Source organism: Engystomops pustulosus, chromosome 2 (assembly GCF_040894005.1).
Source record: "Engystomops pustulosus chromosome 2, aEngPut4.maternal, whole genome shotgun sequence".
Classification (NCBI taxonomy): domain Eukaryota; kingdom Metazoa; phylum Chordata; class Amphibia; order Anura; family Leptodactylidae; genus Engystomops; species Engystomops pustulosus.
In genome coordinates, this window is record NC_092412.1 from 231,625,355 (window position 1) to 231,652,388 (window position 27,034).

Consider the following 27,034-nt stretch of genomic DNA (forward strand, 5'->3'; position numbering starts at 1 on the left):
GTATTGTGACATCACTGTGTGTATTATCCCTGTACAGTGACATCACTGTGTGTATTATCCCTGCACTGTGACATTACTGTGTGTATTATATCCTTACTATGACATCACTGTGTGTATTATCCCTGTACTGTGACATTACTGTGTGTATTATCCCTGTACTGTGACATTACTGTGTGTATTATCCCTGTACTGTGACATCACTGTGTGTATTATCCCTGTACTGTGACATCACTGTGTGTATTATCCCTGTACTGTGACATCACTGTGTGTATTATCCCTGTATTGGGCATGTTATGGACAGGAATGTCTGGCTAATGAGGTAAAAGACAGGAGGCTTCACTTTACATATCAAGAAAGCACAGTCTGTTCCTGCATCTACACACTTGCTATAGCCTGAAACCTGAACTGACGCTGGTAGTAGCGCAGTTCTACACAAGGCAAGGCTGGTGCATCCTGCCGCATCACAAAGCCGGAGCCTCATGATGCATCTGTCGGAAGGGAGGGGCTTTCATCATACGGCAGCAAACAAAGCGTTTATGTATCAAAATGCCCCCTTTTGCATTCCTGAAATTGAATAATTAGATTGTGAACTCTAGATGAGATCAGCAAGAGAATGGAGAGAATTCATCATTACAATTTGTCTTTGACTTGGTTGTCTATGTTCAATTCCATTTTTGTTTAATCTGAATTCATCAGGTGGGGGAGATTCATCAAGCTGCCTAAGAGTAAGAATGTGCATAGATACCCATGGCAACCAATTACAGCTCCCTTTTAAATATCCATGAGCACTGGTAAAATGAAAGCTGAGCTGTAATTGGTTGTTGTATTTGTTTTTTGTTTTGTTTTTTTGGTTTGTCTCATAATATTGTTTTTTGTTTTTTTTTGCGTTTTTCACAAACTGTGCTTCTTTTTGGCGCACATGTCCCTTTAAGGAGCAATTGGTCTTGATAAATTTGGTAGTGGATTTTGTCCCATTTCTAGGGGATGACTGGAGTCATTTTGCACCAAAAAATGCACCTAAAAAGAAAATTTGAGCCAAATCGCAAATCATAAATTTAGTTCAGTATTATGAAAACTAGTCTAAGCAAATATTGAATTTGGCACAGGAAGGATCTATTTTAAAGTGACTTTGCACTGTCCTTTATTCATTTAGCGCAATGAACAACTGCGCCATAACAACACCAAACATAGACAAAAAAACCAATGATATATCCCCCCCCCCCAATAAGTACATCTAGAAGTATAGTAGAGAAGACTGAAACAGAAAAATCTCAGTTTTCCTTCTTTTTTATAAGTTTCACTTTTCTTTATTTAACATTGGACCTCAAATCACGCTTCTCCAGCCAATGTATTGCATTTTGACTGCTATAAATAATGGATACAAATTAGCATATTTATTCAGCATTAATGAATTAAAAAACAAGACATTTTCAGGATTTGATGGTGTATGTTTTTGGCGCTGCCCCACGTTTTATTAAACTTACTTTCATCTCCGGTTTCAAATTCAAACTTATGACTGTAACCACTGTATCCCGCAGCGGTCCTGACGCGAATGTGAAATATATACTTGGTGGACGGCTTGAGGCCTGTGATAATAACACTGGGAGCTTTGGATCTCGTAGAAGAATAACTGAGCTGTTCGTGTTCCTATAGACAAAAGAAAACAGTCAGAATTAAAATTAAAATTACCCATAACATCTTCTGGCTGGTAATGCAGTCACCGGTTTAACCTATTGTGAAATGCACAATGCGTTTATGTAACGGATGCTTCTGAAAGCGCTCAATTTTTTTCGTGTTTTTTTCACCATTTGTTATTCTTTCGGCTTCTGGAAGCTGCGCCTTTGATTTGCTGCATGAAATGACAAGTTCTTTCGTGGCATTCAGCTTATCTTTATGATAAACTCAGCTCGGCGTTTACAATGAAAGCTCGCTTTATAATTACAAGCAACATGAAATAGAACATTGCGTTGTTTGATGGAGCAATACACCAATGATAATAAGTCAGGTTTCAAGAGGAACTCTAGTGTTTTTTTTTAAATTGATGCTGGGATGGGCCACATTTATCATACGCTGACCACGCCCCCTCTTCCCCCCGGCACTCATCAGATCTATCAGAAGGTGCTCTGCCACCGGAGATATTCTATGCCAGGTCTGACCTAGCATAGAACAGCTCCATGGCTATAGGCAGTGCGCAGGCACGGTGCACTGAATGGAGAAGCACCGCCCACTCCACGCCCACATGGCGTACAGGAGGTAGAAGCTACATAAAAGCAGTGATAAATGTGCCCCTGATTTACAGCTTAAAGGAAATCTACCATCAAAATCCATCATGATAAATCAGGGGCACTTACTTATAGACCCAGGCACCGTGACTGTGGTAATCTACTTATATTTATTATGGCTGCCCTCCTTCTAAATTCATCTATTAGAATAATGCTAATGAGTCAGAAGTGCTCTGGAGGGTGTTACAGGAGCCCCTCCGTGCTGTAGCTTCACAGGCAATTTCACTGTGCTGATAAAATCTTCCCCCTAGCCCCATGATCCCTTGATACTTACCCCTCCCTCTGCCTACTGTAATCTCACGCAATATAACATCCTATGAAGCTATAGCACAAAGGGGCTCCTGGAACACCACCCACAGCACTTCTGACTCATAAGCATCATTTTAAAAGTTGATTTTAGAAGGAAGGAGGCCATGGATTACAAATATAAGAAGACTTTGACAGTCACGGTGACTGGATCTACGAGAAAGTGTCCCTGGTTGATCATGATGGATTTTGATGGTAGATTTAGTAACTTTTGGGTGGATTCATAAAACTACTGTGATGTGGTGGACACTGGGCTAATATATCATGGAAATATTTTATTAGCAATTTGTAATGTCATGTTTGTTCTTATAATTTGTATAACTTATATATATATTATTTTTTTTTTTTGGATAATTTGATCTAAATGATTCTACTAACAACCCCTACGGATACATTTGCTTACTGTCTCTGCTCCTTCATTTATTTCCAATGTAATGAGTGTGTTTCTACTAAAAGTGCCTCTTCTCTGCTTTCCAAGTGATCAGCGGCTAAAGCAAGCCAAAGAGCGGTCAGCCAAAAAACTAATCTAACCAAAAAGTATCTTGACCTCCTTTTCCTTTTGGCTCAGTCCTACAGCTCGCATCAGCTTAAAGGGAACCTGTCAACAGAAATTGACCTAATAAACCCCTAATAGTATGTCGTAAAGCAGATTACCACCTTCCATGGCCTAGTATGGTGACATCACCTAGAAATTCGGGTGAGAACTGATATGAGATGTAAATTGGTTGGATAATGTCAAGAATGCAGGAAGTTTAGCACTGAAGTCAAGCTCTTGCCTCCTCCCAACGCCCCCTGTGCTGTGATTGACAACATTCACCAAACTTTTAGAGAGGCGGTTACAGATGTCTGTTTACTCGGGGCCATCGATTAAAATTTAAGGAAGCATTCTGAGATGAGAAGAGCTTGACTTCAGCACTGAGCTTTCTACCTCTGTGACTTTATTCTACCAATTACATCTCATTTGAAAGTTCATTTCCCTGATGCCATCACACTGGGCCATGATAGAAACATCTAAGTTACATTAAAGGAAACCTACCACTTGTAGTGGCAGGTTTCAGATGGAAATACCAAGCACCTGCTCAGGGTGAGCTGGTGCTGGTGCTTATTTTTGTTAGTGTTTTAAACCGCGGTATCGCGGTTTAAAACACTTTTTAAACTTTATAGCCGGCGCAGGGAGGTACGCGCTCGGCGCTTACCGTGCGCGCGGCTACATAGGAAGTGAAGGAGAGCCACGCGCATGGTAAGCGCCGAGCGCGTACCTGCCTGCGCCGGCTATAAAGTTTAAAAAGTGTTTTAAACCGTGATACTGTGGTTTAAAACACTAACAAAAATAAGCTCCGGCACCAGCTCACCCTGAGCAGGTGCTTGGTATTTCCATCTGAAACCTGCCACTTCAAGTGGTAGGTTTCCTTTAAGCTATTTCACGACAAACTGATAGTGTTTTACTATTTCTGCTGACATGTTCCCTTTAAACCTATATGAACAAAAGGCTTTTTAAATTTCAGTTGTCTAATCCTTATCTCACCAATAATTAGCACTTGGGGTGGAGGCCTTGTATATGTTAGTTGACTGATTGAATCCATTGATATGAGTGAGTTTTGGCTCATTCACTTGTATTGTTTTCCTGTTATTTCACTTGCTCAGTAGCCTCTCTGACAAGCTGAGAAGATTCGGAAGCTTCAGGTATCCCTTGAAGAAGCAGAAAGAGGGAAACCAACAACATAGGATATACTTAAAGGGGTATTCCAGGAATAAGCATAAATCATATACAAATGGGTACTCAAAATATAAGCTAGTGTGTAATTAGTTATTATTTAAAATTGTGCTCTCCTTAGCAGAAAATTAGAATTAGCAGAAGAATTAAAATGCTACTGGCCCTTTAATCAGTCCATTAATTTCCCCCTGCGAGGTCCATTGTGGATTAGACACAGGACTGAAGATGGCCGCTGGTCACATGTCCACATCACATGTCCTGCACCTGCCTGGGCAGGGTCATGTGATCACCACTATGTTTGGCTGTAGTCAGTTGGTTGCAGTGCATCCAGTATGGTCAGTGTTTTGGTGATGGCAGTTACACATCATTACTATGGTAACAGAGCAAGAACCTGTTACTTCATCACTGGGAGCAGAGCATAAGAGGGAAGAGGAGTTACTGAGAACTAAAGGATCATGGAACCTGTAGTTTCCAGTGGCGGCCATCTTAGTGATAACTCCACCTACCTTAGAGAGGCCATAAATTTTGTAAATCATAAAAACAAACTTAAGCTCCGTTTTGTGATGAATGACATTGAGTATTGTTGTACTCATTTATTTATATCATCATGGGTTTTTGTGTCAGACGTTCATATTCCCGGAATACCCCTTTAAGTGATGTAGAGATTTGTTGAAATGTCCTTCTCCTTCAGGAATTTTCTGAGACAATTAACATCTCACTCACCTCCCTCATTCCCCCCTCCCTCAAGGATTCTCTTCAGTTGAGTCAACCAATGTCTCCCTCAGGGGGGTATGAGGTTGTTGAGGGAGATAGTATGGGGTGCAATGTGGAGATTTCTGTGAGAACCTGTCATTAGGGTTCATGCTAAAAACCTAATGGCAATGTAACAAAATGTCCTATGGTTGTGTTTGCAGCCTCCTTGCAAAAAGTGCTCATATTTATTATTTCTAATTATTTTAGATTTAATATGACTCAGGATGAATATGGATTCTTCAAAACTCCATCTCCAAACCTAACTTATTTTCATATATGTCGGTCCCATTTTCAGATAGCACAGAGTTATTACAAGGATGTAGCAGGGAAGCGAGAGCTTTAAGTGCTAATCATTACTCACTTCTACCCGCAGGTAGTGCCAAAATGGCGGCACTATCCGGGGGTAGTCCTGTTGGCGAGAGAAAAAAATGCATGTAACTCATAGGGATTCTGTCCCTGGGGAATCTACTCTTTACAAATAAAATGACAAAAAAGCAATCAATGAGCAAATCCATGATACATTTTCGTAAGGAGAAACAGATACTGAAACATACATAGGAGACGTAAATTACCACCAACAGCAAATATTCCAGATTCTGCCTATTTTATTCCAGTAGATCACATTTTAGTATAGACCAATATTACTCAATATCAGCTATTGGAAACACAATGCACTAGTTGTATCATGCGCCAATCATAATTGCCATATGATGAGCCATATATACTAAGAGGGTCCGGACGGATTAATGCTACACCAGGTCCTGGTCCACTCCACACCCCTCTCATCCCATGAATTAGTCAGAGTTGTTGAATGAAAAAGTCTGGGATAAAAGCTATAATAAATTCTCCCCACATACGTATGAAGATGATGGTGGGAATTTATTAACATACTTATGGCACAAATCTGGTGGTTTTGCACCCAAATAAAAGGTCTTAAATGATGTGCACCAGATTTATCAAGGCTGTTTTGTTTACTTTTCAGACTTATCCAACCAAGGGGGCGTGGGCCTTTGGAAAAAGGGGTGTGGCTGGTGGAAAATCTAAAGTAGGAACCGACAGTCTTGTGCTCCTCCAGAATCTGGTGAAACCCTCTGGAGCAGCAAAAGACCTGTGTTCTCCAGCTAAAGACTAAATCAAAAATATGTTCTAAATACTTTTGTATAAAAAAGAAAAGTTCTTAAGGAATGATACCTTTATTGGCTAACCAGAAAAATAATATTTGTTGCCAAAGGTATCATTCCGTAAGAACTTTTGTAACAACTTTTGTAGTTTTGTAGATTTTTATCTTGAAGACCATTGTTTAGTGGTTGTGTCTGGTATTGCAGCTCAGTATCATTCATCTCATTGGGACTGAGTTACAGAAGAACGTTTAGGTGCTAATTTATTCTGCCTTGTCGGCAAAGTACAGCTGCAACGCAAAACTGGCGCAGACACTTCATAAATACATGTACAAGCTTCAAAGACATTGGGGCATATTTATCAGGACCTCTGTGCACCGCCAGTGGCGCAGAGGCCCTGAAATAATCGCAAATGCTAGCTTATTGCTAGCTTTTGCGATTATTTTCCCCAATCCGCCACCTTCACGCCAGTGGGGCGTGAAGGGGTGTGAAGGGGGGGTGCGGCCGGACGAGCGGGAGGGCGCGGCCGGACGGGAGTGGGCCGGCGCGGGGCGTTACTGTCCCCGCGCCTGTGCACTCGCTGCTGCCGGCGACTTTTCATACGTGAAAGTATCGGGCTGTATCGGGCTGCGCTGCATTATTTTCAAGGCAAAGTCAGACAGAAAACTGGCGCAGCCAGAATAATAGATCTTGTCCTATGGCTTTGGAGCTTCGCTACCATCAGATTTATTAAAGGTCCAGTGAAATGTGCCTCCTTTAGTCAATGGATCGCCAATGGTGTGACGCAGAATCCCTGATATACACTTCCCTTTGTGTTTATTTTTCCCTCCAAACTAATTTCAGTAGGAGAAAATGGAAGCAGGAGAAACCACATGTAGAACTATATAGTAACTGGCAATAAAGCAATACTAGACATGTGCCATAACATGGGCCTTTCCATAAACCATAGATTGCACTACAGATGGTCATTTCCCAAATCTGCATATGAGGGTAGAACATTTGTAGCATTTGAGCCCTGTAAAGTAAAATGTGATGGCTTCCGACGTCCCATTGTTTTGCTTCTGCTGTTTGTAACCTTTTACAGTGTTTTTCTTCTACTTGTATTTACCAGAAATAAATATTTATCTCGTTCTCTTGGAATTCTGCAAATAACAAGGAGCTCTAGTGCAGTAGCCCAGGGATCAGACGGCACGCATAAAGCAATGCACAAAATCGGTTTCTTATATACAGAAAAATGAAACTTGTCCCTCAATCTAAAATACTGATGTTGTGATCAGGATATTCATGACTCTCCGCTGCCTCTTCTGTGGCTGAGATTTTCAGACTGGTTTCTTGAAGTGGGTCTGTTGACTACATACAGTGATGGCAGTAAGAAGCAATGATTGTGAGCAAAGATAGGATCTACCCTTATCCAACATCCCACCTACTAAAGAGTCTTGAAACATTACTATGAGGAGAGCAAATCTGCGTGGCCTGGTATATTTGCTTATCTCCTTAAAGGAAATCTACCATTTGTTTTTAAGCATTTTAACCAAACATACCTTGAGAGTGCTGTAGCGACACTGATGCAGAAACATATCTTGTTTAACCCCTGGTCCGAGTGGTTTTGCTAAAAAAACATTTATAAAATTCAGGGCTTTGGGAAAGTTTGGTGAAGACTGCCTGCCATGCATAAGCACATTACACAGAGCTTCCTGTACTGTCCAGACAGGACTAATCAACCTGAATGGGATGGTGATGATTGATTACTTCTGCCTGTTAGGGACAACACAGTGATTGCATCATTCTCTAGAGCAGTGCATACTTAGGGTAACAGGAGAAGCACCGGGGCAGCCACAAGAGCGACAGACCTTCATTAGCATAATTGTATAATTTATTTTTCAGCAAAACCTTTCAGCTCAGGGGTTAAACAAGATCTGTTTCCCCATCAGTGTAGCTACAGCATTCTCAAGGTATGTTTGGTTCATAATGCATCAAATCAAATGGTAGATTTTCTTTAAGATAAAAGCAGCAACATCCCGAAGAACAACATCAAAGTCTTCATGCCAAGACAGCCAGTAGGTCCCATGACCTGAATCAAAAATTTGTTCTTTCACTGCTTCAACACTCCTCTGATCATAAAAATAAGATATAAAAACAAGATGACTCAATATAAACGGTACCTCAAGGCTCCCAGCCCAAAGTTCGGAGAAGAAATATCATTCATTGATGGAAAACCTCATTCCTGTGGAATTAACAGTGAATGGCACGTGGTGTCCTCTCACTTCAGATGTGTGTTCCACAAAAGATTCTTTTTAGCTCTCCAGTGCGAAAACAGGAATGAGTCACGACCCTAAAACTCTTCCTTTTGGAGTACACTGACTTTTGCCCCACACACTATCTCACTGATTACAAGAACTGGAGTCTTGTTCCAATGTCTTTATGGAACAACAGACTGAATATGTACACTTCAACTCCCCTCACTCATTATAATGCACAATTATCTCTGGCATTTCCAAATACCCTACCCATTGGTCTACATCACAGGCCTGGTTGTATTCTGTGTTAGAAATCTCTCATTCACACAGTCATGTGTTTGCCGGGACCGGATCTCAGGCATGGTGGAGAAGGGAGGGGGAGTGAGTGCTCCTCACCCCTCACCCACCCCATTGAAAGGCGACAGAGCCTCTGTGGGACCATTCGCAGTAAACTTACATGGCAGCATTAAAAATTCAGAGACTAGAACAGTTTCCTGTTACCTAAAATATTCCCTAGTTTATCATATCAAACAGCCTCCTCATAGTTATTATATATACAACCCCACCCTCACACCCTATGGATTCATTAGTTACAGCCCCTCTCATCCCCCTGGATTCCTTTTGTACAGCCTTATGTGGGCCCCCACAGAAGCCCTGCCGTAGCTGGGCGGGCATACGTTTGTGTGCATGAGGCCTAAGGATGTGCACTTAATCACTTCTTGAAATCACTGGCCTCATCAGTTGAATCGCTGAGGCCAGTGAATTGCTAAAGCAGTTACATTTTTCATGTGCGGGATTTCAGAACTGCTGCTTGCATGTAATTAATTGGCCCAGAATTTTTCATTCCTTGTTATATAAAAGCATTGGCTAGGCTGTACAAAATATTTTTTAAGTGCTCCTTTCAAAAAAAAAAAAAAAAAAAAAAAAAAAAATTATATATATATATATATATATATATATATATATATATATATATATATACCCCATTATTGGGGGGTCCGTGGTTCAGTATTTTCATCGCTTGGCCAGAATGGAGAGTCTGTACAGAGACTAGCCGCATTGTGGAGGACCTCACCTGTATGACCTGGACAACCCTATGATGTAAATAGACGCAGTATAATACTTCCGCTCTGGCTGTGCTATAAGAAAATTGAACAGACTCATATTCTTGAGTCCAGTGATAGCCATTGTTTCAAAAGCTAAAACACAGCCCCATGTATTTCAATGGACTGTGTAATTTCCACAGTCCTGCCTGTGAGACGACAGCCTGAGCCACATATTTTGGAGAAGGTCCCACTCCTGGCTATGTTTGTGACTTGGAAAGCTTTTTTTTACTGTCATGGGCGCACGAATAGACCTCACACCCCAATGACACATGGGTCACAAACAACATACTATGAGTCCGTTTTTTACAGCGCATATACACGTGCAGGCGGCCTCACTGTCCGGTTTTCATACAGATTAAAGTTCAGCACTTAGGCTCGTGACCGAAAAAACTCATGGATGTAAAATTCTAACTTTTGAATTTAATCTTATTGTAAAAAAAAATTTGCGCTGAATATTAAAAAAGTTTCTCCAACTCCTAAACATAAAGTTTTCAGTTATTAACTCGCAGCTTATAAAATAATTTTCTAATATCATTCAGACATGTGTATGTCACCCAGAGATAAACTAGTGATCCTGGGGGCCGACATTGTTCTCTATTCCCTTTCAGTCAGCCCAATGAATAACACTACAGCGAGCATTTCCCCAGCTTGAAATGGTTGATAACAGGGAACAATAGACTGCATTCAACGGCACAAAAAATGGAGAAAAGATAGCGTCCTTTTGAGGTGTAACATATGCCAAAAAAGCAAGATTTAGCTCTCCTGCACATCAAGCTGTTACAAAACACACGAAGGCTACCAATGCATTGAGAGCCGCTATCGCCACATATATTCCCTGCTAGTAAACAAACAGAATAATATTTTTTTCCTTCTTGTTCCACTATGAATATTTTATACTGCGTTTTCAAAATAAAAATATGAGAGCACAAAACTTTCCCGAAGAAAATAATGTGATAGCGTAAGATCGAGGATCTTGGAAGAAAAAAACAAAAAAAAACTATTTTTTTCATGTAAGGTAAAGGCTGAAATCATATACAATCTACTTGTGCTTAACGGGAAACAAAATTTGCTGGAGCTGGAAATTTCAAGATGGAGCGTGGAACGCCTCACGGAGCATAAATTGTGCGAGTAATAAAAAGAGAAACTGTTCCCCGAGGACCAAATTCACAGTCCCTGAAAGCGTTAGTAAATTTTCACATGGTTAAAACAGCACCGAGTCCCCGCTCCACTGCCTAATAATGTTTCTTTGCTTTGGCTAGTGTATTCAAGGCTTGACTGGACTGCGTATCATTGAATTATGTTTTCTGATACAATAAGATGATCCACAGCGCAGAGGTACCGGCAGCCCACAGGACCGGAGCTTAGGACATACAACGCTTAATAGGTTCTCGTTTTATCAATATTGGACTTTTGGTTATTTTATACATATTAAAGGAACACTCCAGTCAATGCGAATCCATTGAATAATATGTGGTGCAGGGCCTGAAGGGAGGAGCAGGACTCATTCTCATTGCATTCCTAGAACCTTGCTAGGACCTGGAGTCCTGCTCCTCCCACCAGGTCCTGCACAATGTAGAATTCAACGAATCAGCTGTGACTGGAGTCAAAAAGGATGAAAATGGTAAAGTCCATTCCACTCGATTCTCTCAATGCCTCTCATAAGGTCTCAGCCACAGAGGTAATTGGTTTCCGATCTGAAGGCAGAGTGTTGTAGAACATGTGTAGCTTAGAAGATTTTACACAGGTTTCTATCAGTATGCTACTGAGCAGGAGGAGCTGAATAAATTGTAAATAATGTCATATTGGTATATTGTCATAATTGTACATAGTGTCCTATCTGCAGACAGCATGTTATAGAGCAGGAGGAACTGTGCAGTTTGTACACATTGAGGGTCATTACTAAGGGCCCAAATTACGTTTTTTCGTGGGGTTTCCTGAAAATTATCGATTTGCGCCCAATTGCCCCGGGTTTTTGGCGCACGACTTCAGCGCAGCAGCGACACCTGGTGGACATCGGGCGCACTACCTTAGTGAATCGCCGGAAGACCCAAATCAGCATCGGAGAACCTGCCGCTGGATCGCGAATGGAAAGGGTAAGTAAATCTGCCCCATTGTCCTATCTGCTGGCAGCATTTTATAGAGCAGGATTTGCTGAGCAGATTGTACATAGCATTTACAGCCTTTTTTGTTTTTTTTTCTAGTGGTTGATTTGCTTTATGAACAAACCTACGGAACCCGGGGACCCCCTGTATTGTTATATCTACAGGAAGCATCTAATAGAGAGGCTGCCCATTTTCTTACCCTGCAGGAAGTCTGAGGAGGCCAAACCCAGGGTCAGGCAAGGTGTAGTGGGCGTTTTAGCAATATTGTAAGTAATGGAACAAAAAATATCTTTTTTCATGCACTCTTGCGATTTGCACCAAAACCCAATTCTATTTAGGACCCAGTCCAGATAGCGTCCTCGAAGGTTAGATGATTTGTGCCGTGGACCCAGAAGTTGGCTCCACTTCATATTCTGGACTGCCTTCTATTGTCAGCCATGAAGGAGCGGTAAGAGTTACCTGTCCAAGATCAATTCTATGACTTTACCTTGAGGAGTCAAGAACTGGTCAATTTTACTATTCGTTTTACAAAATTTCCTATCTCCTGGAAGCATGTTATAGAGCAGGAATGGATCAGCAGATTGCAGACACATACAATATTGCAGGTTTGGATGTCATTCTTTTAGAAAGGAGTTGGATATAGTGGATGATGTCAGACATTTTCAAGTAACATACGGACAAGCTACGGAATATTCTTCTTATTCAGATGACAACATGTGGCTCTTTACCATGCGCATGTATTAGGCTCAGTAGTTCTATGTTTGTTAGCTGACTTAAAGGCATGTTAATAAACTAAAATATTCAGAAAAATCCTACAGAGGCCCTAAAAGCTCCCTTAATTATTCCAGGCTGACTGTGATTACGACTTTATTATATGTCTCTGCCCAGAGCCTAAACAATCACACATTTCCTTTGGTTATTGCGATTTAATACACAATTAGCATAATAACTAGCCAAATGTAAATGCCATGGCCTGGGGGACCGCTAATTATCCCACATAAGCAGTGTGATCTTCTTGTGGCATCACTAATGTTCAGATGTGATTTTGGGAATATTCCTTAGGTGCCCTTAAATCCCATAGCTTGCTTTATAAGTCAGATACCGTATACTGGTTATTAGTCTCTTTCAGGCATGAGAGTATCTAGGGCGTGTGTGGTACCGTGCTCTTCTGCAGACACATCAACACTTTGCTTCTATATTATCATCAATTTTTTTTTTTTTTATCTAAGGCCTTCAAAAGCACCTGAACTTAAAATTTGCAACAACTCATGGACTTAGATGTGTAAATGTTCCTTGTAGTTCTCTGAGCTGGAGGTGTATGAGATAAGGAGGTGAAAAAGAGAGCATGGATTTTTAATGCAAAGTCATCAAAATAAGGTGAGGGAGCCAAGAAGTTGGACTTATTTACTTACCCTCTCTAAAATTTGTTTTAAGTATGGCAGACTGTGATTTAGTACTTAGTTTCATTCTGTCCTGCGATAGTCTGAACACTGCCTTATTTCATTCCTGGCTTTCTTTATTTATTTCCACCACACTCCACTGTCTCCTGTTGACTTTGTTCTAGGTTGCAGATGGTTAAGCCAGGACAGATGGACAGATTCCTCCCCCACTCACTTTTCTCCCCAGCTAGTCTGGTTCGTTTGACTGTTATGGGACTGATCCAATCACTTCCTGGAGCGAGACTCTGATATCTCATTTTGCAGTGCTTCCTGTATGTCTTGTTTGCAGCTTTCTAGAACCTTTCTTGTCTTCTGGTCAATCATTTGTATTGTGATTCTTTACTGCATTGTCCTCTTGGTTTTGACCTGTATTTGAATGAGAATTCTCTGTGTTTGTTTATCCTATTTTGCCCCTGTGTTTTAAAATTCCCTTAGATAACTCTATACAATCTAATGTATGTGATTTGTAAACAGCAATATACAGGAGACGATACCAACATGGCTGGTTTTTCTGGGACTACAGACCAATTTTTGATACAAATTGTTGATATGTAAATTCATCCTCGGGGGGCAATTACTTCAAATGTGTATTTTGTAATATAATGGAAGCTTGCTTTGTGTGGCAGGTGATGACTTACATGTAGTGGCTACATGTAACAGATTGTTTTATTGATATTTAACTTCTCATTGGTGCTGTGAGTTCCTACTGCTGTGCTAGGGGCAGAGAGAGAGCTGTACAGTGTGCTGCTTCACACATCTCAAGTTCTGGTAATTTTTATATGCTGGTAAATTAGGATGTGAAATCTGATTATGTTGCATTGGGGATGGGAGATGTTTCATATACATTAAAGGAAACCTACCACTTGTAGTGGCAGGTTTCCGATGGCAATACCGGGCACCAGCTCAGGGTGAGCTGGTGCCGGAGCTTATTTTCGTTAGTGTTTTAAACCGCGGTATCGCGGTTTAAAACACTTTTTAAACTTTATAGCCGGCGCAGGCAGGTACGCGCTCGGCGCTTACCGTGCACGCGGCTACATAGGAAGTGAATGAGAGCCGCGTGCACGGTAAGCGTCGAGCGCGTACCTGCCTGCGCCGGCTATAAAGTTTAAAAAGTGTTTTAAACCGCGATACCGCGGTTTAAAACACTAACGAAAATAAGCTCCGGCACCAGCTCACCCTGAGCTGGTGCCCGGTATTGCCATCGGAAACCTGCCACTACAAGTGGTAGGTTTCCTTTAAGGGGAATGTTTATCAGGGCTTGTACAATAGTTTTTTTAGCATACAAGCACTGGAATGATCGCAGCGCCTGGGGCAAAACCAGGAATTGCAGTTATTTCCTCCCTTTATGCTGCCTCCACAGCAAGTGGGCATGGAGGAGTATGAAGGGGGGCTCGCACAGTTAAGGATTGGGATGGCACAGGGCGGCTCTGCCTCTGTGATTGTGTACTATGTATAGCCAGCACCCATTCAACAGGCACAGGTGAAAGTCCAATGTTGCGTGAGGCATGGCCTGGCTTAGCACTGACAATGGGCATGGCCTATCGTCAGATACTTCAGGATGCCAAAACTTTATCCGGCGAGCAGGAGGGATAAGGGGAATATGTGTATTGTTTTACTAAGAATTCAAATATTTTCTTTTACTGATTATTAGTGCTTTAACCTATAATGTCCATATTTTAGTTTTTTATAAGTGTAAATCCAAAATGGAAAAAAAAAAACTTATTAGAAGTTTCCGATTCCCGTGCCAAAAGATATTCTTCTTCAATAATGGCATACTTACCAATTCCAATGCACATTCACTTAATAGTTCATTTTATTGCTGTGCATTTTGTAACTATCCCCATATGTTATCCGGCTTATCTCATCTTGTTGTATCTGATCGTTTTTCTGTGTGTTTGTGTGTTGCTTGTTTTTTTTTTCTCTTTGGAATGTGTTTTATTGACCCATCAATTGTGATTAGTTGATGAAAGAAACTGTGAGCAAGAAAGCATGGCATCTTAGAAGAGCTTTGCGTTTTCATTATCACCTCTTTTATCTTCCTTCTTATGCTTCACATATACATTCCCAACCCTTTAGTACTCTACAGGGCTGCAATAATCTGCTCTACACAAACTTTTACAACAATTACTTCTTACGTCTGAACCGCGTAGGCGCAGCAGTAAGAACTGATGGAAGCATCTTGCCAAAAACTGCTCAAACCCTGTTGCATGAAGCAGAAGTCTTAAGCATATGCAGGCTATTCCATTGTCGGTCTCATTTGTGCATCCGCAGAATTATGATGACAAATTGTGTTGTTTTGCTTGTTATATAGAGTTATTTGCAGAGGCTCAGGACTATTTAATAGCTTCCGAAATGATAAAGTATAGAATTAAAGTGACGCTACAGCCAAATGATGATCTAATGGACATGTGATAAGCTCTCTGTTAAAAAACAACTTCTGGGGAGAAATCTGTCCTCATATGCATTAAAAAAAATCTGTCTAAAGTGCTTTGGGCTATTTTAGGTAGCTTTAAGCCACTTGTATGATAAAGTGGGCATGGCATTGTGAAAGGAGTGGCTTATCATGGAGAGAAGGTTGGTCTAATTTGCATTAATAATTACGATTTTCTGATCAAATGTACATGTGTCTTAAAGACTAGAGTCAGGGAGTACAAGTTTTCCATATAGAGAGTTTTTGAATTAAGGCAGCCTTGCGGGTATGTAAAGACTTATAGCCACTGAGGCTCCACCAGGGGTTACTGTATAAAAATGCAAATAAGTTTTCCTAGATGGGACAAGGAAAACCATGCCTCTTTTGCTGCTCTCGTTTCCATGTTTTGCACCTTGCCACAGGGAGGAAAAAATCTTCTAATTTTCTTTTACTTTTTAAGGTAAGTCGAGACAAGTAGGTAGGGACAGCTAGGAAAGGCATTATTCTGTGGGCTCACTGTCTCTATGTCTCCGGTCTGTTCCCAGACACTGTGCTTACAATACAATAAAACTTTTTGTGGATTTACTGGAAACCCCTTGTGTGGCAGAGTTAAAATATACAAGCAGATCCCTATCACAACTGCTCCAACTGGTGGTGTAGCCCTGGAACAGGGAGTCAGAGAAGATTTATTTAAAGTTTGTTTTATTTTATTTATCTTGCTCCTGCCCTGAGCTCCACCCTCTTCCTCGAGGAGAACTTGGAAAAACCCCTTTAACTAACCCCTTAATTGAGTTGTGTCACAACTAAAGACCTAATTACACTGCAGCAGAAACAAAACCGCACTCTTATGTGTGAACAGACACCAACACAATTGCTGAATAGGGGAGGGTTAAGAACCGAGTCTGGGGTGCCATGGACCAAGACATGGTCCAATGTACAAGGGGAGTCCTAGTTTCTTCTCCTGTTGTACATAAAGATCTAATTACCTGTCATTTTCATTTCAAGACTTCCAAGGCTGTAGAATTGCAAAAACATTGCAAAAAAATTATAAGCCATATAATTTATTACCGAATGAAAATAACTTTATTCAATCGCTGGTAAACGGAGCTCGCAGTCAATGGCTGTAATCATCAGAAACGATCGGCACAGAACACGAAGGTTGGAAGCAGCTTCCATCACAATGCGCTGGAGGTTTTGTTCGACACAAGATAAAAATACTTTCTTAACTTAGAGGTGCTTATCTTACACATTTTTATTCCAAAAAAATGTGAGAAAAATAAAATAAAATGAGTGTTTTTCATGGCGTTTTCTTTCTTTCTTTTTAAACAGATGTTTCGCTCTATTGAGCAACAATCTGTCCCTATATTATTTGCATTGTTATGGTGATGAACACAAGTTTGCACAAGGTCATCCCCCTCCCCGAAAAAAAAAAAAAAAAACAACCTGAAGACTCGTCACATTTCTGTAGCAGCCGAAATGCGTTTATGAGCAGCAGGTGTATTCCCATCGAAGACACTAAAGCTATTAACGGCACAGTGAGGAGTACACAATAATAGGCTGTTAACTCAGCCTTTCTGACAAGAGCACCAGGAAAGGACACTATGAAGCTATTAATAATAAATTATGCATATTTCGTAAAGGGGGTAGAAAATGCTTTCTTAAGCAGATCTCAGCTTGTGTCAATTTACATTTCATCGGCACGACTTTATTTACCTTTTAATTGCAATATTTTATGTGTTATTCCGGTGAATCGCTCTATGCTGCCTGCCCCAAAAGCTCTACAAAGGCCTGAGATGAGTCGCTCCAAGGTGGTCATTGTGGATCAAGGCGGCCATTAAAAAAATCATGTGATCCGAGTGCTGATGTGCCCTGGGTCATCCAATTAGGCCCATTAGGGGAGAAATTTAATGTTTTACCATAAACCAAAGATGCTTTGAAATGCCTACTCATCACTTACCAGTCTATTCGAAAACTTTGGTTTGCTCCTTGTTAAAGGGAACCTGTCACCAGGTTTTACCCCACTAAACTACTTGCCCCCTTAGGTCGAGTATGAATGTCCTTTCTAAAATTCCCTCTTTTGTGTGAATTCTCAACCGTTTACCTATAAAAAAAAATCTCTTGTAAAGTCAGGCAAATATGACTCTCCTCATCTAATTTTCACATGAGATGAGTCAAGTTTAGTGGTTGCTGGGGCAGTGTCACTTCAGGTACCTTTATCTTAGTTTCTATAGCACCTAGAAACATGTTTTTTGAATCATATTAAAGATAAGAATCTCATCTTCCAGATAATATGAGCTACAGAACTGGACAAAGAGGTAGTTAAACACAGGCCAGACCTGGATCTATATTGCATTTCCAACTATGTCTTATGCTGCTTGTATCTCCGGCTTTGTAGATCACAAAGACATAAGCCTTAGGTGCACCTGCGTGTCCATCACACGACCATGGACAGATTTCTATCCACTGGGAGAAGGGGATGTGTACAAGATGAGTATAGGTCACAATAATGTCCGCACACTAAAATACAAATATACCTTTACTGAAAGTGTGTATACACTCACCGGCCACTTTATTAGGTACACCTGTCCAACTGCTCGTTAACACTTAATTTCTAATCAGCCAATCACATGGCGCTGTAGGAGCTGCACTTCCCTCTGCTTAATGGAGCTGACATTTGCTCCAAGATGGAGTCTCTCACTCTGACTGCTCAGACAGACCATCTCCCACTCACCAGGGGTATATATACTCCCTCTGTCAGGTGGTAGCACTCTCCAATCAGCTTCCAGGTTGCTTTACAATATTACAAGACATATAATTGGACAAAAACATTTCACAGCGTCAACACTTGCCTTACCAAGCAGTGGCTACAGCTGCAATTACAAAGTTCTCTAATACTTAGAGACCTCCTCTAAGGGCAATATTCGCAACTACCACCTTGCCTATGTGTTGGCAGGGGTGTAGCATACCCTTGTCAGGGTAAGGGTTAATAATATATCATATTTTTTAATAGTATACACCAGGATGTATTGTTTTACCCACTCCATCACTGGGTTTGTCTTTTATTGACATGCTCCATGTCCTTTGTTAGTCTACAGGCGGTCCCCTAATTAAGAACACCCGACTTACAGACGACCCCTTGTTACAAATGGACCTCTGGATGTTAGTAATTTACTGTACTTTGGTCCCAGGATACAATAAACAGCTATAACAGTTATCACAGGTGTCTGTAATGAAGCTTTAGTGTTAATCCTGGTTCTGATGACAATCCAACATTTTTAAAATTCAATTGTCACAGAGACCAAAATAATTTGGCTGGGGTTACAATTATAGTAATTAAGTATACAGTTCCGACTTACATACAAATTCAACTTAAGAACAAACCTACAGAACCTATCTTGTACGTAACCCGTTGACTTTTTTGTACTTTTCTTTTGTACTAACACAAGCCATCTTTTTTATTGCACATTTTAGCCTACCTGTACACGGTGCTGTTTAGACATATGTGCAATGTGCTGTTTCCTGTCCCGCTCCTGTACTTTAGGGGAAATTGAGGCAATTTGATTAACAGTTAGTGAGACATATGCCCATCCACAAAAGCTATCTGTAACCACAAGCTTTAGGCACGTTGTGAGATTGATTGGGCCCTTAGCCTGATCATCACAAATAGTCATTAATGGGTCGACCATCTGGTTTAGCAAACCCAGATACATGATGGGTAATAGTGAATTGAATGCTTTTTTTGCCATAAAATATAGTTAAAACCTAACATAGGTAATAAGATATTTGCAGGGGCGTAACTACAGTGGTAGAAGCCATAGCAGTTGGAATGGGGCCCACAGTGTCAGAGGGTCCAATCATCTAACCCGACACTAAAGAATTAATAATGTGCACCATTATAAACATGTTATTCTGCATATTTTACAGCATAGTATGTATATAACACATATGAGATGTATATATGCTGTATATGTGTGTGTATCTGTGATGTGTATATGATGTATGGTTTATATATACTTTATGTGTGTATATGGCACTGTATGTGTGTATATGTGATGTGCATATGCTCTATATGTGTGTAAGAGTGTAAACATGTGTGTGTTTAAGTGAAGAAATGTATGTTTATATATATAGGTATAGAAATGCATGTGTATATAAGAATGCAATATGTATAATTTTAAGCAGGAAGGAAGGCCCCATTCAAAAGTTGCAAAGGGGCCCTGCCTCTCTTAGTTACACCCCTGTATATATGCTCATTGAGGCTCTGTTGGCTGGAGCCCCAGCAATCACATTCTGGGGTCCACGAGTCCCTTGTGTGGATAGATTGCCCTTCTGCATGTATGACCAGTGAAAGGAGCGTAGGTCATGTATTGTCTTAAAAATAGGGGGGGGGGGGGTTATCAGAAGTGTCTGAGGTAAAATGTTCTAGTTGCCCAAGGAAACCAATCAGAGTGCAGCTATCATTTTCCCACAGCTGTTTATAAAACTAAAGCTGAGCTCTGATTGGTTTCCATGGGCAACTAGAACAGACATTTCTGATCAATCTCCCTCTAGTAGAACTTCGTTTACACTGAGGACTGAAGATTGTTGTGATTCTTGGGGTACTAGAGATTAGACCTTTAGATTGTTCAAAGCGGACACCACTTTTACATTGAGACTCTTACACAATAGTGCATTTTTTAGCACAAATCTGCATTATATGGCGCAATTCCTTGTTAGATAATCATAAATCTGATGATCAATTTGTTTTGATTTAAAATAATTGTCAATTTAAAAATAGTGAACCCCCTTTAAAAAAAAAAAACCTGCGCATAACCCAATTAATAACCTGCGCATCACCCAATTAGCGGTGCGATTGTGAGAACAAGCAGCTATACCCAGCCATCTGTGCTATTGTTTTCATGCTTCCTTTGAGAGTGTCTAAAATCTGAAAATTGTGGCACGGATCCTCTGTGATGTCTCACCTTTCAGTCATTTTACATATTCCTTACTGTTTCCCTGACAAACTTGTATTATACTGAGATCTCTCTCTTTGTAAGTGTTACATTTGGGAGAACACATGATATATCTGGTTTTAAGTTTTAAATGGGCAGGAAGGACTTTTGTAAGTGAGTCTTTTACCCTATGGCCTCATGTACGTGACCATATTTGTTTGGCAAGGTCACAGTCCCCAATGTGTCTCACCTCAACGCGACCGAGTCAGGTGGCCACTCACCTTCTATAGAGATGGGATAGGTGAGCGGCTTTCCTTCCCCATGTCCACCCGGTCAAAACGAGTGAAGAACCTTCCTCTGTTTTTGACTCGAGTGATTGGGAGCATGATGCTGAAGGTTTTCCAATCAGTGTATCTCCATGACAATAGACAAACCCCCATATCGCCCTATAGCCATACTTAGTGACCTACAAAATCATAACATATCATGATGAGGACAAAGACAAATAAAATTCTCGTACTGGTGTACCAGCCTTTATACCAAGGCTAGGAATTATGCATATTTCCCCCACACCAAATGGACGTGGTGGGGCATGTAGTGGGTCCTGCCCCGTGCCGGTTATGGCACAATGCTACACCAGACAGGACCTTGTGTATAATTATCCAGCCTCAGACTTGTCAGCTAGATATACCAAGACGCAGGAGCCTCTTGATATATCCGATGAGTGCAGGTTAGGGGGAAATATCAAGCTTTGGCACACGATAGACCAGAACTTAAAGGGGTTGGACACTTTACATCGTTTTTTTTTTAATGTGTGTGTAGGTGTGGGGCGTTTATTTTTAGACACTTTACTATTATATATCTATGAATAGTTCTGCACCGCTTTATTGATATGTAAAGTGAAATCTCCTGTCTTTTACCTCATCAGCCAGAGATTACTGACCCTAAAATGGCCGCAGATGGAGGGTCATGTGATCTCTATCTGTCCATGACCAATCGCCAATTAGGGATCACATGACCTTCCATCTGTGGACATTTTATGGTCAGGAATCTCTTGCTAATGATGTAATAGACAGGAGGCTTCACTTTACATACCAAGAAAGCAGAGCAGAACTATTACTAGATGTATATTGGTAAATTACCAAATATCCTGCCCCCCACACTTACACACACATTACAAAAACATGAGGTAAAGTAGCCAACCCCTTTAATAAATATCCTCCTACATTTTTATTCTATCCGCTTGTATCCTTTGGAAAAATAAAATGGGTGTTCAAATAGTTAACCTGCAGCCTCTTCAATGCTAAAGGCGTCAGGATTTTCTACCCTTTAACCAACAGAAGAGCGATTAGGATTATTCAGCCTCATTACTCAGGCCCTAATATCTGCACTCTATAATCTTCCTACCACAAACACCATGCTGTAACATACACTATTATTTTTTTTTTCTTTGTAGCATGGAGCTTTCGAGGCCCCTGGAATTACCGCTCCGAGCCTATGTGATGAATATCAGGAAAAATATGTTCCCTATGTGAATGGATGGACTCGCTCATCCCTGAAGGGTCATACACTAGTTTAAATCTTTTGCAGGTAATGAATGGCAGTGAAACTCATTTTAAATAGAAAATTGTCAAACTACCCCGAAGCTGCCGGCAGAAGCCTTAAATTCTCTTTTTCCTCGGAGTTAAAACAGAATCCAGAACAAAAGCTATGTTCCAGGGCAAAATATTAAGTCTGCAACAGCAAAATGTAATGTGGAAGACTTATGAGCCCATTTGTAATATATCCAGGTCTTAGTTGCAAAACACCGGCTGATAATACATCATTCCGCATTGTTTCGTGTGGTGCCTGTAGGCTCTGCCTCTGCCCGCGTCTTCCCACAAAACAGATAATAAGGTTATTTATGCTGCGAAAAAAGCAGGAGTGTAATAGGAATGTATTCTTCATTATTTGGGTGTCCCAGGTTGTGAGGACCATAGTCTCTGGTGATGAGCGGACACATTGGGGCTCATTTACTAAGGGCTCCGCGGCCGCACTTTCGTCAAGTTTCATGATTTTTTCCATTTTGTGCCAAATTCAGCCGGGATTTTGGCGCACGCGATCGGATTTTAGCGCAATTGCGTCGGCTTTCACACAACGGAAATGGGGGGGGGGGGGCGTGGCTGTCAGACAACCCGACGGATTCAGAAAAACAGCAGAATTTAAAAAATGAAATGAATCGCAAGATCACGCACTTACATGCACCAGGAAGAAGCAGGTGAACTCCGGCGGACCTCAGCGCAGCAGCGACACCTACTGGATATCAGCACACAATCTTAGTGAATCCTGGAAGAACCCGAATCCTCGTAGGAGAACGTGCCGCTGGATCGCGACTGGAGTAAATGTAAGTAAATGTGCCCCATTGAGATGTAAGTTTGGCCAAGTTCAGCTGGGTTGGGTCAAGGGACAGTACCCCAAATATTTAACACTTACAATCACTGCTGGCACTGATCACAAGTGTTAACCCTTCACATTCTGCAGCTTAGCTGCCAGCAGCATTTTAGTGGTCAGTGAATCTTGTGCGCCGCCATTTTCCTAGGGATTATGGCTTTTGCTTGTCATCTGCATTTAAATGCTCCCATAGGCTTTAATGGGGGCATTTAAAGTGTCTGCACCCACCATTGGTGCCAGCACTGATTGTATATGTTGAATAGGAGGATTGAGTCCAGCTTGGACCCCAAATATTGAAATGAAGTCCGGGTTCTGGTCTCGGCACGGAACCAAACATTAAGGGGTTGGGTTCACTCATAACTAGTAGTTGCCGTACATGTAACTGTTGCTTTGTAATAGTAAAATATACATGCGGCCTTATCTTGGTATTGCTATCTTGGTATTGTTTGTAATCATTTTTTTCGGGCAAGAACTAAAAAAACGTAATATGGGTGGAACTTTGGGTTGTTATTGTTATTCCCAATCCACAGGATAGGGGATAATATTCCTATTTTTAAGAGAAGTGCTCTCATATAGACATACTGGTAGATTTTCTGTTCTTGAACTACTTTGTCCTCCCACAAGGTATTTCTGGAAACTTTTACTAAGAAAATTCAAAACCTATAATTTTTTTCTTACAAACTTTTTGGGTGCAATTATAGTACTACTGCAGTGTATGGTGGGAGGATGGGAGGACTAGATATTTCCCTGTACAATAGTCTCCACTCACCCTGCTTTGTAAGAGTCTCCCAGCAAATAGTGATACATGCAAAATCTATAGTTGCTCTATAACATTCTGCCAGTATATAGAACACTAGAAAGAATCTGCTTAGCTGTTCCTGCTCCATATCATGTTTCCAGTAGACTAGACGCTAAGTAGAAACTGCTCAGCTCCTCCTGCTCTATGACATGTTCTCTAAAGACTGGATATTATGTACAATCTACTCAGCTCCTCCTGCTCTGAAGATCAGACACTGGGGCTCATTTACTTACCCGGTCCTGTCGCAATCCAGCGGCACATTCTCCGATGAGGATTCCGGTCTTCCGGCGATTCACTAAGGTCGTGCGCCCGTGTCCACTAGGTGTCGCTGCTGCTCCGAGGTCCCCCGAGGTCCACCGGAGTTCACCAACCTATTCCTGGTGCATGTAAGTGCGTGTCAAGCGACACATTTTTTTTTAAAATACCGCAGTTTTTCCAAATCCGTCAGGTTTTCCGACGGCAACGCCCCCCGATTTCCGCCGCATGCAAGCTGGCGCCATGCGATACAATCCGATCGCGTGCACCAAAAACCCGGGGCAATTCACCGCAAACCGGTAATTTTCGGGAAACCCGGCGAAAATGAGTGATTCGGGCCCTTAGTAAATGAGCCCCACTATGTAAATCTGTTTAGCTCCTCCTGCTCTATAACATATTCCATGCAGGTAGGCAGCTATGTCTATGATATAGCTGTTGTCAGAGAAATTGTTTGTATAACAGACATTCCTCCAGTCCTTGCCATGCACTTGCATACATGTTTATTCAATCTCTATCCTAGACAGGGGCAAATTAATAAAACTACGGATTCCGGGCTGTATGAATATTATATTATGAATATTAAAGCCCCTACAAGTCTGGGAATCACTTATTACATATGATGCTAGTGTACTGGCCCAGTGGACGAGTTATGTTACAAAATGTATCAGCTTCCAATGTCCTTAAGATGTAGTAGAAGTGTAACTAGCTAATCCTGCAATCGGTGTAGTTCCATAGGAAGTTGCCTTTAAGAACATGCTCATTTACCCTCAATGACAGATATAGTCATTCCTTAGTAGAGTTTCCATCTACTGTCCATATTTGGTATTACTCACATCTGATTGGGAAGGAAAGGTTGCTCTAGGTGAAGTTTATATCTACTACCTGGTGGTAGTTTCGGATTTCGATTATTTTTGAGACCTAAGATGGAGTAAAAAGCACATGTGCCTGAGACCTGCTGTTTAGACAACCATCCTACAGTTAAGGCCTGCAGCTCTGAGACCTACCAGACCCTGTATTGGAGAACTGCTATAGCAGCTCCTCATCTCTCCAGCCTGAAGCTACCTAAATACCAGGCTTTGAGCAACCTTCACCAGGTACATCCAACCAGCAACTTTGGACCAGTTGAACTGTGATCTTGGTCTGTTGCTTTTCCCATGTTCTGTAAAAAAGGAACCGTGAGTTAGGCCCCTTCTACACTAGCGAGTGTGATGCGATGAACTCGCATCACACTCGCAACGCAAGCTACCGGGAACGCACGGCCCGAACGCTGCACCGCGGGAGTGAACTGACATGCTGAGTTCACTCCCGCGGTGCAGCGTTCGGGCCGTGCGTTCCCGGCAGCTTGCGTTGCGAGTGTGATGCGAGTTCATCGCATCACACTCGCTAGTGTAGAAGGGGCCTTAATGTTTACATCCACTGTCTCAGCATCATCCCTGGAAGTGGCATAACCATCACAGGCCTCCCCTCTACCATTTACCCGGGATCTTCACATCTATAAATATGGAATACCCCAGGGAGAACCGTCCATTCATCAGCTGCATCTCTTTCCTTTCCTCGCAAACCACGTGTTGGACACCTGCCTGGCGTGGACGAGGTCTGTAACACCTGTACCAAGTGATCGTGACATAGCCGTGCTCAAGCCATCAACTCAGATGCCAGGGGAAATCAGCTGCCCAAAGCCCACAAGAATCAAGCTTCTTAGGGAATGGAGGATGTGTTCCTTCTGCTTTCAATCTGTGATTTCAGGACCTTTCAGGTTCTTCAAAAGCCCTAAAATGGCTCTTGTGTACATTTATATTGAGAGCAGGAACAGATTTCATGGGTGAAGGCCCTTCTCATTATACAATATGGTGGGTGGTTTGGGTGGCTAGGGCCCCAGGCTACCGCCCAAAGGACCTATTTTGTCATCCTCTACTGATCCCAGAACTTATTACTGTCATTTTCTCCCCTTGTGGGGTATTTTAAGTACAATATAAGTAGTAATTATTAAGGTAAGTGACAAATATGTAATAATTGGGGACATTTATGGGGAAAGATAAATACTTCTTCTAAATATTGTACATGTAATTTAATTCTACTGTGTTCTTCTAGTTCTTGATTGTATGCAAGTGACATGGGGGTGAAAATGTCAGAGAAATCAGTCATTACCATAGTATTTGCATCTCATTATTGGTGATCTTACGTAATGTGACATGACTTAACTTTGTGAATTGCAGATCTGTGGTAAAGTAATAGTGTGCTCTCTGCACCCATTATGAGTTCTAATGAACCTTCTCGCCCAGAAAATGCACCATTAGCATAAGCATGATGTTAACTTATGTAAATGCATTATTTCATGCCCTAACTGTGATTTCTTTACAGAAGTAAAAAAATTCCTTGGTATTTAAAATACTCAAAAAAGTGATAATAAAACTTTCTAACTTTATCTTAAAGTAAATGTATCACATTCAAAATATTTTCCAGACCAAAAATAGTGCAATGTATAGGCTTTGAAATACTTTAAAATTATATGGAGATTATTCTCTTTGTCAGGCTGATTTGCATATCCATAAAAAGATGACCTCAGCGATAACACAATATTTAAATGGCTGCTAAGTCCAGTGATTGGTCTGGAGGTAAGTTTCCTATAAATTTCATGCTTCCACAATATTTGCTTTGCATGTTACTGGTTTGTCTGCATAGGTACATTTCTATTTGAGCAACCAATTACTTTCATTAAAGAAAACCTACCATCTCGGATCTACCTACATGATAGCCCCGCCGTCGCATTTTTACAGCTTGATACATCAAGAACCTATAACATTTGTGTAAATACTTTACAGATTCTCATAGATAATCAACCGTGAGAGAGGAGATAAGATTCACAGGCTTCTGCTAAACTGAGGAGGATAGCAGAGAAACTGCTTAAAAGAAACCTACCAACTTGGATCTACCAAATAAGATAGATCCGGTGGCAGGTTCAACTAATGAATGACATGGGAGCCCTTTTTGGGGCTAATCCTTGAGTGGCCTGTAACTTTATAAATGTTTTATCACCTAATATGCAAATATCTGAAAGAGGCTACTGGGGCGTAAAGTAGTTGTAGCAGAAGCTACACAACGCAGCTACTCCACGCCTTAGTAGCCTCTTTGGACCCTCCTACTGGGAGATC

The 27,034-nt window shown here is 41.2% G+C and overlaps 1 protein-coding gene across 1 annotated transcript in view; it reads right to left on the minus strand.

Annotated features, from left to right (window-relative positions):
* The window catches only part of EPHA6 (EPH receptor A6), a 585,002-nt gene that overhangs the window by 156,496 nt on the left and 401,472 nt on the right, over window positions 1-27,034 (minus strand). The window contains exon 7 of the mRNA XM_072138516.1: window positions 1,485-1,647. Within this exon, the coding sequence (XP_071994617.1) occupies window positions 1,485-1,647 (163 nt within the window). The remainder of the gene's footprint in view (window positions 1-1,484; window positions 1,648-27,034) is intronic.